The following is a 12,352-nucleotide window of genomic DNA, read 5'->3' as shown; positions in this document are numbered from 1 at the left end:
ATCAAAACATTAAAATCATAATGTGCCACTTCAATTATGGATCCTTAAAATTAGAGCTAATCCTCACAGCACCAATTTTTATCTCCTAAACAATTTTAGCTATTAGCTGCTCATTCAAATCCTGTATCTCAGATGATAGGCTTTCCAGAGGAACAACTTAGCTTTGCACTCTTCTTTGGTAGCAAACAAAAGCTGGCCCCTTTCCTTCTAGACCATCAGTTCTCAACCTGTGGGTCATGACCCCACATGGGGGAGGGGGTCACAAATCCATATTACAAGTCATAACAGTCGCATAATTACATTTATGAAGTAGCAATAAAAATAATTTTATGGTTGGGAGTCAGCACAACATGAGGAACTATATTAAAGGGTCACAGAATTTGGAATGTTGAAAACCAATGGTCTATACTGTATGAAGCAGTCTTTGATAAGAAGGGGGAAATTGAATCCTTTTCCTAGCCTCTGCTTAGGGGTTTCTACTGATGTTCTTGGCAGCAGAGTCATTTCAATAAGTTATCCTAATGTTATTATAAGTAATCCTAATGTCGTTATAAGTTATCCTAAGTTATTCCAAATGTATCAAATTGGTCATCAAAAGACATTCACAATATTGAAGTGTTTTTTTTTTCTAAAAATATTGTTCTTATTAAAGTGGTGCATAGAACACAGTAGTCACACCGAGTTGAACATATTGATTCTCATGTCAGTAACTATGACAATGGGCTTCATAAACAACCAAGTTAACCTGCACTTGATTTCCTTTGTGCTGCTTTTCACAGAACTTATAACAGGTAATTATATAGTCAATATTCCTCTCATAGGACTCCTAATTAAATTTTAAAGTAGTGAAAATGATGCTATACTAAAAATATTTAAAATAATATTCAGGGTCTAGAGAGATGGTTCAGTGGTCAAGAGTATTTGGGGTTCTTATACACGACCTGGGTTTGGTCCCCAACACCCACATGGCAGCTCACAACCATGTGTAACACCAGTTATGGGGGATTTGATGTCCTCTTACAGCCTTCATGGGCCCTGCAAGTACACATGGATGTATATACCTGTAGGTAAAGCATGAACACACATGAAGTAAAAGTAAATTTTTAAATATGTATAATTTTATAAAATTTATAAAATGTGTGCAATTGAGACAAAATTTATAAACAATCCAGAAGTGTTATTGCTGAGCATGTTCATGGTTTTAATAAACATTAGCAAATATCACAATACCTTTTTCTATTCCCCAGGAATGGTAAAAATTAAACAGGCCATCTAAAATTGCTTTCAGTCTCCCCCGCAAAGTTGAGTGAATAAAAAGCCTTAGTATTCACGTGTGTGACAAGCAGTATATAGAAAATATGTGTTGCATGCAATGATATTCACACTGTACAATTAACATGAAATTAATGACCTATGTTGTTGCATCATTTCATGTAATTAACTCTATGCATTTGCTGACCTATGCCAATGATGCTGATAATAACAAATACACCATTATCTGCAAACATAGTGAAGAGATGCTTTTGTCTTCGGGTTCCAAACTATCTAAAGGCAGTCCGCTTGGATTTTTAGTCATGCATTAGATGACAGAAGCCAAGTCAAAGAAAAGACTGTTACCCTGGCATTGACTATCTGTTAATGACAGAAATGGTCCCAACAATGCTCTGCTCTATGAGGGATTACTTGCACTCTGTTGACCTGGGGAAGGGGTTTTTTTAGTGAGAACCTGTTGAAACAGGCATTGAAAGAAAATTTGAGGAAGAATACCATTAGTATAGTATCAATTTTTAATTAAAAAAGAGAGCACCAGTATATTTTCTATGGCTATAATTACAAACATTTTGTATTCTTCAAATGTACTCACAGGCCCAGATAGTTCTGATTATAGTAGTGATGTGTATTTATTCCTGAAATTGCTAAACACAAATATGCTACAATGCTAAACCATCTAACATCACACACAGCATAATATAATATATTCAGAATTTAAAAAAGGAAAATTTCCTTACACTCCATATTATTTGAACAACCTACCAATTTCAATATTAATTGAATTTCATTATTATTATACTTCATTAAAATTAATTGAATTAATTATAATTTCAATTATAAATATTTTGTTAAATCTTTCTCATTTATTTTGTATTCTTTTAGAAGCCTACTTTAAATTATCTCAGTTTTCTAGTCACTTACTACATTTTGTAATTTGCTACTCTCAGATATTTAAAAATTCTTTTTAAAATTATAAAATAATTTTATGGAACCTGATTGTATGCATGTAATCCTAATGCACATAGAAAAAGCAAAGGGAATTCTAAATCTGTACATACTGTCATACCTAGAGTTTTCTTTGACTTGGAGGAGATATTTTATGTATATATACTATGTAAACACAAACATAATATACAATTGCACATGCATGTTTACCACCAAAACATGAAAAGTAGACAGTGATAATGTTTTTATTTAGATGTACAAATTCTCAATAAGATAATTCTTTGATCAAATTATGGTGGAATGTCAGTTAAAGAAATACTAATTTAGCAAGGGATGCATTTAATAGATAAAGCAGTACTTAAGTCCAACTACACAGTGGAATAACTTGTACATCAGATGGCAACTGGCCTCACCACCACTAGATATTAACAAGATAATAAAATTAAAGACATACTTAAATTCCTACATTGACACAAAGTAGGCTTGGAAACCTGAATAACCTGTTCTTGTTTTGAAATATCCTGTGGACTTCAATCTTCCTATCTGAAGTTTAGATTATTATTTATAGTCCTGGATCAAGCACATTACAGCAATTTTAACCTTTTGATTCAAATAACATGTACACTGATTGTATCTCCTAGAAATCATTCTCTAAGTTGACATGGTTAAAATCTATTTTTTGACTCTGCATCTATGCTGAGCTTCTGTTGCACCTTCAAATACTATTACCCACACCAGGAAAAAAGCCAGCAAACAGAAATTGTACAACTCAACATCTCCACCTAGTGACAACAATCTCAACACGTGATGAAGCCAAGCAAAGAGGAGAAGACTCAGCTCTTGATGTCCTGGCAGCTCCACTGGATGATAAGAATCCAGAAGCAACAGCCCTCACCCAACAGCCAGCTCCTCTAACACAATACTAGTTCACATCTGGACACTTTGGGTCTCGAGTGAGTGGTCTTGTAGAGCTATGTCCTTCAATCCAACCAATTTACATTTCCATACAGTCATTAAATCTCGATAATGGATTCCAAAATATTTCACTTTTGTTTTTTTAATGAAAAATATTATATTCTACATCACATTCTTTTACAGAATTTAACTTCTCTGTTTCCCAGGTTATTCAGTTCTGCTATCTATCATATCCACATGTCAACCTCCTGGTGTTCATTGTTCACTTCTGTCTCTGGAATTCCAAGCTGACACATGTATAAAAAAGCCTCACTTTCCCCTTTATACTCAGCCTTCATTACAGGATCCAAGATAGGCACCAAATATTAAAGTGCAGAAATCAAATCACCTTGGAGTGAAGAGAGCATTGAATCAGCTGAGATAAGCAGAAAATACTATGAAAGGAAGGCACAAAGTTACTCCTAAATTCATTATCATACAGTGGACCAGAGACTTGACCTGGAGAGAGTGGCTTTTTTCTTGTGCTTAGATATGTGTCTTTAGTGTCATCATTTTCACAAACTTTGTAGAAGATTTCCACAGAAAAGGAGCATGAGGATGGGTGATATACAAATATGTAAGTCATCTCTTTGGTGTTTTATGTGTGAAGACTACAATGAATTTCCCAATCAGTTCCACAAACATGTACGACAGAAGCAAATTATTTTAAAGTTACTTTATGCTATTAAAAGAAAGCAATATATACAAACATTGTAAAGTGGTTAAAAATTATTCCTTTCTGTTATTCTCATGCCTCACATCAAGTCTCTGAAATTTACAATCTTATTGAACAAATAGGTCAGATAAAACTAATATTATGGTTGATGTCACAATTAAATCTTATTCAGTTGGACCAAGGTTATATACAGTCCATTATTTTTAAAAAAATATTCAGATTTTCTGTAATTTCTATGGCTTCTGAATGGCATTTATAGATGGTAAACTAATAAAAAGGATATGTTTATTTTAAGGCTGTTAGTGGTTATTAACACTTCATTCCTCAACGTATTAGTAAATTACATCCCTCATGGACTCTGTGAACATGAGAATGGCCATCTTCGCACTCAGAACTCTTCTCCCCACTGAACTGAAGTTACAGTCACCTGCAAGCAATTTCTGTAATTTTTTAAAGCTTTTAGCTTTCGTCTGCCAGATTAAAATACTGTTGGAATATTTTGGATAATCTCAATCATAGTTTTCCAGTGATATACCGAGTTATTTTTTGATCTGTTGTACAGGTGGCAAGACAGTTAACTGAAGTCTTTAAATTTTGCTGATATTTTCCCATGTATAGATTTTTAATGTAATCAAAGCTTTGTGATTATTTCCAATGATATTTAGTTTATTATCTTCACTTGTCAAACCTCAAAGATATGGTCACTTCCATAATCCATTGGAATCTGGCATTTTAATTTTTATTTCATTTAGCAATTTAATACCCACGAAGTTTGCTTTGGCCATTTGCAATAGGAATATAAAGCGATTTCCCTTTTTGAAACAGCAAAAGTTTATTCCACTTATTAAGTGATTCAGCATATTCTGAATAATTTGGGTACTTTATCTGAATAACTTCACTAGATCTTTATAGGGATTCCTGCCAAGGACAGCCATTGAGTGACTATAATACAAAGAAAAGCTTAAGAATTCTTACATTCACTTTGAAGACAATCCATTTCATCAACTGTCTTCTTTAAATTTTAATATATTATGAGCTTATCCTTCTTCAGTCCTGAAGATTGAAGCCAGGGCCTCACAAATACTAGGCTAGTGCTCTACCACAGAGCTACATTCCTAGCACCTTTTTACTTATTGGATTATTTTCCTGGTTGATCTTCTTAGGCCATTTAGAAACAAATAATGATTTAGAGAATAATACTCATTTTTTTTTCTCTTCTATATCAACCCATACTTGTTAACTTGGGTTTTACACTTGTTGCTCTGTTGTGAATGGAGCTTTTCTGTCATCTTCATAAGAAAGAGAGCACTCCTATGTTTGATGTACATGACAATGGTACTGTCTCTTGTCTGTAACTCCATCACTGTGAGACTGCTGCATATCATTTTAGCAATACAAAATCTTGCTTTTAGGAAAGTACCATCTAAACCACAGTCATCACGTGAATTCTTTAAATAAAGTATTTAAATACATACAATAAACAATTCCACTATTCTAATAAACTGGCCACATTTTGTGGGCTCAGTAGCCATGCTCTGAATGTCTCTATGGTCCACAGAATGTAGATAGAGACCTAACAACTACAATCTTCACTCCTCAGATGCTCCATATTATAGCCGTCTTACTACTGAAGGTGAGCAATTGAAATTTAAAGTCTTAAAATGTTTTTCTTTCCTTTTCTATTTATTAATAAAAGCATTTGTAACTTCAGCTGTGAAGCTTCCTTTTGCACAGGCAGTGGCAAACATTAAACTAAGAAGAGGAAAAGGAAAGCATGAAAGCAAAATGGAAGACTTAGAGTAAACAACACTAATCCGGCTGCCCGCGCGTGAACTCTGTGCTGGACTCTTCAATACTAAAGCAGTCTTGGCTGAGCCGTGGTAGTGATTCAGGAGGCTGAGGCAAGAGGATTGCTATGGGTTCGAGGCCCACTTGGACAACATAGCAGGTGCCAGACCATCTGGAGCTACATAGGAAGACTGTCTCAGAAAACAAAGCCAAACAACAGCAACAACAGCACACACAGACTCTTTCCTCTTCAGAGAGAGGGGGTTAACCCCAAAAGAATTCGTAAACCTGGATCTTGGAAGATGGCTCCGTGTGGAAGTGTGGAAGGGCGCTTGCTGCCATCCCTGAAAACCTGAGTGTGATCCCCAGAAACTGACTCTCAATAATGTGTCCTCTCACTTCCACATGTGTGCCATGGCTGTGTGTACACACGCCCCCACACCCATCCCCAACACACACTTGCTTCCCCTGGGTCCAACAACTTACTCCTAGCAGAGTGTTGAGTGCTAGCATTTTGCCAGTTCTAGGTGAAATCAAATAAACATGCATTCTCCTATATTCCATTTTTAAAGTTGTCCTATTAGATTTTTACTCCTGTTCTCATTCTCTGATTTGATAAACTACTCTTGAAAATCCCACACCTTCCCATGGCTACAAATATCAAAATACTAACAAACTCCAAATGGGCACATCACCCTCACTTTTGGTCCTGAAATGTGGAACTATATTTTTCAGGTGCCCACTTCACATTCCACACATGGGGCAGCCTTCACTATCTCAGATGTATCTGAAAAGAAAAATCATTTTCATGTAGTTCTTTTTCTTCTTCCCTCTCTCGGGTACTATATTTTCCTAATGTGCTGTTTAGCCAGAATAATAGACAGATAAAGTTGTAGTTCCTATTCTTTTTACATAGTCTGAAGTCATCTTTACACCTAGGACCTGGACATTATTAGAGCAGTTCATGAAACTGATGAGCTGATTCAAGATGCATTGCAAAGACTAGCCAGGAAGAAAAGCTGGATAAGGATACACAGGGCTGAGCAGGGGCAGATGCAGGAGAAGCTTAGTAGATCAGGAGGTACCAAACAGGAGAAAGGCCCCAGGACAGGAGTCAAGTTCAATATGCCAATTCTAGCCAGATGTGCCCTACCTATCTCCTCCACCCTCAACCTCTAAACATTCTCAGAACAAGAGTGCCCCTGTGGACACCTGAAGTCACTGAAGAGCTGGTGAATAGATGAACTGGTGAGAGAAGAGGATGCCTCCCTTGTTAAGCTAATCCATGGTGGTGGACAAAGAAAGGATCTACTGTTAAGTGTATGGAACCCTGGGCAAATTCAAGTATACAGCCTGGAAAGCTGAGCGACCTAGCTTCTCCTCCAATGGATAGTGAAGCTAATTTTGAAGAACCAAAGGATATAGTTTCTATACCTGCATGGTACTTTCTCATCTGTACTCCAATTCTATAGAACAATAAATTTACCTATATAATTTTATACTCAATGTTACCACAATATCCTAATATCCTAAAAATCCTTTAAAAAAGATTTCTTAAAATAATTTAAATTGTTTTTCACAGAACACTAGATTCTATATCAAGTTGGCATGCACCACTTGCTACCAAAAATATTTTTAATGAGCTTCCAGATGTCAGTCTCTCTGCTAACTGAGGCTCCCCTAAGTTATTGCTACCTGTTCCCTAATGCTCCAAACCTGCTCTGAGGTCCTGTGGCTCCCATTAGCCCAGTGAAACCCTGACTGCTCCATTTGTAGTTATGAATTCATGACATGGAAGAGATCTAATATTAATTTTTTTAAAAAGCTCATCTGCATATGTTTGTGATAAATATAATAATAATTCATTCACACACACACACACACACACACACACACACACACACACACACACAAGCTTGCCTTCTATCACAGCCTTACTGTTTTTAAAGCACACCTTTACATTCCAGTGTCCTGTTCATCACTTTATACTGTTTTCTCTATATACAACAGTGTCCTTTAACCTCAGTCAACCTCTTCACCTCTCTGTCAGTCCAGCCATTCTTCATATGAGCAAGAACTTTCACAGATGAGAGATGCACTTTTCTCCTTGAAAGTTCTTGAATCACATTGAGATCTCTTCTGTCTATATTTTCTTTTCATGTGAAAGACTGAGTTCTTGGTGTATTAAAAACAGAAGGTGAGCATGAACAATATACTACATCATCTAATGTTACTAGTTACTAAATTATTTCATTGCATTTAGTGAGTCCAGACATTCATATGTGCATGCATGTATGTGGACACATAAAATATTCAGCCTAAGTAAACAAGTGCATTTCACCACCATGTGATTAAATTCTGAATTAAATTATCTGGGCTGTTGCCCTACTCATTGCATGGGTGGTCAGGGGTCATTCCAACTAGGTAATTAATGCTGTTTCCCCACCCCCACCCATTCATTCCTACTTGTTCTCTAAAAGCAAGCTCTCCCAGTATGTTCAAAATACTATTTACTTTTAAAAACTGGCAGAATTTAATAATCGTTTTATCTACAGTTCTACAATTCGACTTGTTTTTTTCTTGCGGACAGATCTCCTGCAAAGCTCACAAGTCCTTCCGTTCATTGTGTTGCCCCCATTCACATCCACATCCATTCACATAGCCCTTTCAATCCTCTCTGTGTTTTTAGTTTTCAGTTCTTTTATTCAAAAGCATGAGAGCTGGCATCCTCTTTGTCTTCCTGTTTGTCTACGTATTTATTTCACGATGAATGGAAATTCAATTACCAAAAAAAAATTGGCTTCTAAATAGATATTAGTATGCACATTTCACATATTCAAAAGTATAATATAAGCTCTACATAAATGACATGTTCAATTTGTAACAGTGTGGTAGTTTTCAATAAAGAATAAAAAAATACATTTAAATACAGGAGTTCATTCATGATTTTTGTCCTAGACTTTCCTGCAGTATATTTGATACCTCATTTTTAATTTACAATTATTTTCAGTAACTTAAACTTTGCTAGACTGCCACTGCATTTTATATAGACACAAATTCTCTACTGCATACTCTGTTTTATTTTTCCATCTTTTTTATTAGTAAAGACATTAACAATAAAATAGGTTCCCTTGCTCCGGCTGGTAATTTCTCCTGCACACTAGTAATATATTATTCCCCTTTTTGTGACATCATAATCATCGATACAGAAGTACCATGTATCTTTGTGTAGAAGCTACTGTTTCCATTAAATTTAATTACCTCCCCCTGTGGTTTTAAATAGAAGTGGCTTCAAAATGAGGGCAGCTTCTATTAAATTTAATTACTTTCTCCTGCTGCTTGCATGGGAAAAGGGAGGTTGCTAAATGAGAGTGGCTTCTAAACTAAAGTATATGGTAGCTGTGTGACAGCAAAAACAAAATCGTGTTGAAACCCCCAGCAAGTCTGTCAGACGTCCCGTTTCTCCTAGTTTAACTTTCTGTACCTTAAAGCCATTAAAAGCAAATGAGCATTAAGATAATTTTTAAGTAACATTTTTTATGAAGGAAACAAAGGAAAATGCACCATTTCTTTGCAGAAATGCAGAGTGGGCCACTGTAGGGTTCAAGCTGGGAACTTTCAGGGCTAATGCTGTTTGTGACTTTCTTGTTCGAAGGATGATAAACTGATTACTCAGACATTGTTAATATCTAGTTAAAAACCAATGTAAAGGATGCTTCATTAAAAGTTATTAATAAGATAGCAAGGCTGGTGTGATTTTTGAGAAAATAAAAATAGTAATGTTAAGTGAAAAAAAAATCAGGCTACTTATAGGTCTTTGCATCCAAAAGAAAGGAGTTCTATGCTTTGAAATACTGAAAAAAACATAAGTTATTTTAAAAATAATTTTTAATCTTTAAAATATGACAAAAGATGGAATTTTAAGTACTTCTTTTCAAATTAAATATTAATTAGAAAATGGTACTCAGGTAAGCTACCTTTACACAGTGTTTATTTTCCACTCACAAGCAGAATTCAGATGAACAATATTTTCATTCAATTGCACAATTTAGTATAAATATAAAACAAGACACCCCGTAAGCATTTTAAGTAACAAATTAAACATTTACATTTTTTACTGTGCACTGAGGCTTAACATTTATGCAGCTTCAAAACCAAAGTACAGCCTCAAGGGAAGTCCCTCTACTGACAAATTAATACCTTAGAGAACAGAGCTGAATGGTGGCAATGAACTCATTTGTTCCCCCAATAATGAAGAATGACTTTTTCTTTACCACATCTGTGACTGTTGCTATGGTGACCCAGACTTACCTCATTGCTTCTCGGAGAGCTCCTCGCTCACCAAGAGTAGTGTGCTTGATGTCATCAAAATTATTCTCCAGCTTCTCACAGGTCTGCAACACATTAAAACACTGAATTAATCTTCCACACCCCCATAAAAATTACATCTATGCGGTTATGTAAAAATATAATCGATTGTATTGATCATGGGCTCATGAAAAATAGGCACAATGCTTTAATTGGGTGGGATTCATTAAAATCGACACTGAAATTCAACAGCCACAAACTCTCGAGTCTTATGATGCAGCTGCAGGAGAAATCTTTTCAATATATATATTGAATATATATGTTTATATATTTTTTCAAAATAGGTGTAAAAAAAAGTGTCACACAAAACTAGCCAAACTGCTAGGGCTCAGAATAGCAATTAGTTTCCCAAAATAATCTCCAATTAATTAAAGCAAACGTAAATTGAAAAGAGAAAAATCAGTAAATAAGTTCAAAATAACATTGATAAGTGTATATGACAATGATTAATTTCAAAATTAGGTAGTGTGTACTGAAATGGAGAGGGTCACAGTGTGATAAAAATTCCACAAATTTTAAGCATATTTAAGAACCAGGTCCTCATAACAACCTCCTCTGTTACATTTGAAATTGCATGTATGAATCCACATATTTTTTAATCTCAAAATACATCAAACTGATTGCTGTAATATCAAATATTTGAGGGCTATTAAATCAAGAAATCACACCACAGGCAATTTAAACTTCATAAATGTTTCTATTAAGTAGTAAATATACTGGTTACTAGCACGTTGAAATTTCTAAAAGTAAATTTAAGTTTTTACTACAATTCTTAATTTAATGGTATACTTTACACAAACAACTGTATATAATGTAACAAGTTTTAGGAATATAGAACATCTATCAAATTTAGACTAAGTGGGTATTTATTATAATCTTTTAAGACACTGATGTTTTGTAGAGAGTGTAGCATTTAAACAACAAAAAGTTTGGGTTTTCTATTTTTTTTTTTTTTTTGCTTTTGGATTTTGGTTTTGTCTTTTGTTTTAATTTTAGAAGCAGAATAGTTAAGTAATAAAATTTAATTATTAATGTATCATTTCTATTCCCAAGTTATAAATAAACATGCTGGATTTCAGAAGACTTAGAACTTAGATTATTGATTTCCAATGTACAAGAGTTAATTAATTTGCAACCCACTGGTATTCAATTCATCATGCTCACCTTTAGTTCTTCTATTTTAACTAGATCAAATTAAGGAAAATATTGTTTTACTGTTTAATCAAATTACTTTATAATGGGAATCTTGAAATTTTCCGAAATAACTTAAATTCTCGATTCCTTTAACTGATCTAAAGTCATTTGTTGGACACATGCATTGGAAATCATTTTATGCTCTGGATTAGGATTTTTTCATATTTTTAGTTTTCTCACAAAGAAAAATTTTTGCATCTAAGGATCCTGAATATATTATTTTTTTCTAATATTTGGTTAGTGTTTTTATGGCCCATTTAGTTGAAATGTTCTTCAAAGTAAAGAAAGCTTCCTTTAGTATTAATAAGAATGACTTGCTGGTGTATATTTCACCTTTTGGTAAAACCTGCCTGTGAGGTGACATTTATATGGTTTAATACTGAAAATCACATCATATAGAAAATCAATGAAGCACTATTTTCCTTAAATACCATCTGTCATTTGAAGTCATTTTCCCATAATTAAGTTTCGGTGCCGACAGAATCTATTTTTTCAATTGTATTCTGATCAATTGATCAATTTTCCATACTTGTGCCAGTACCATGCACCTTAATTATATATCTACACTATAATAAATAAATTTATTCCTTCAAATAAATGTAGGAAAATAACTAAATAGGAAAAGACAAAAAAATTACATCACCTTTCATGAAGAAAATTCAAATACCACAACAACAGTAAAGTTCTATATGATTATTCAACAGTAAAATGAAATTTTAAGCCATAACTTAGCACCACTATATATTTTTGATGTGTGTTAAAGGAAAAAGAGACCATACAGTGTTGCTGTTCTAGTATAAAAAGCTCTATGCTAATAATAGACCTGAAAACTGTTACAGTCACTTTGAAAAACGTAGGCTATCGCTTCAACAGTCAACCATTTGCTTCTCTGGTGCAGCTGTGTTATACCTGAGGATAATGTATAGTGTATTCATCCAAAGGCCTATGGGAAATATTAATGTAGACATTGTTTCATATTCCCAAGAGTAAAAGCAAAGAAGTTTAATATTAAGGTGAAATATATGTGATGTAATACATTTATACCTTAGAAAACTATGTAGCACTGAGAATCAATGACTATAACTATACTAAGTAACACAGAGGCACCTCAAATAACTAAGATTCAAAGAAGTGATAGACAGAAGAAAACACACT

The 12,352-nt window shown here is 34.2% G+C and overlaps 1 protein-coding gene across 1 annotated transcript in view; it reads right to left on the bottom strand.

Annotated features, from left to right (window-relative positions):
- Positions 1-12,352, bottom strand: part of Dpyd (dihydropyrimidine dehydrogenase) — an 847,112-nt gene that overhangs the window by 727,410 nt on the left and 107,350 nt on the right. The window contains exon 3 of the mRNA XM_028880091.2: positions 9,947-10,029. Coding sequence (XP_028735924.1) covers positions 9,947-10,029 — 83 coding nt within the window. The remainder of the gene's footprint in view (positions 1-9,946; positions 10,030-12,352) is intronic.

The sequence above is a fragment of the Peromyscus leucopus genome, chromosome 6, assembly GCF_004664715.2.
Source record: "Peromyscus leucopus breed LL Stock chromosome 6, UCI_PerLeu_2.1, whole genome shotgun sequence".
In the NCBI taxonomy this organism is placed as follows: Eukaryota; Metazoa; Chordata; class Mammalia; order Rodentia; family Cricetidae; genus Peromyscus; species Peromyscus leucopus.
This window is presented reverse-complemented; position numbering and strand designations above follow the sequence as displayed.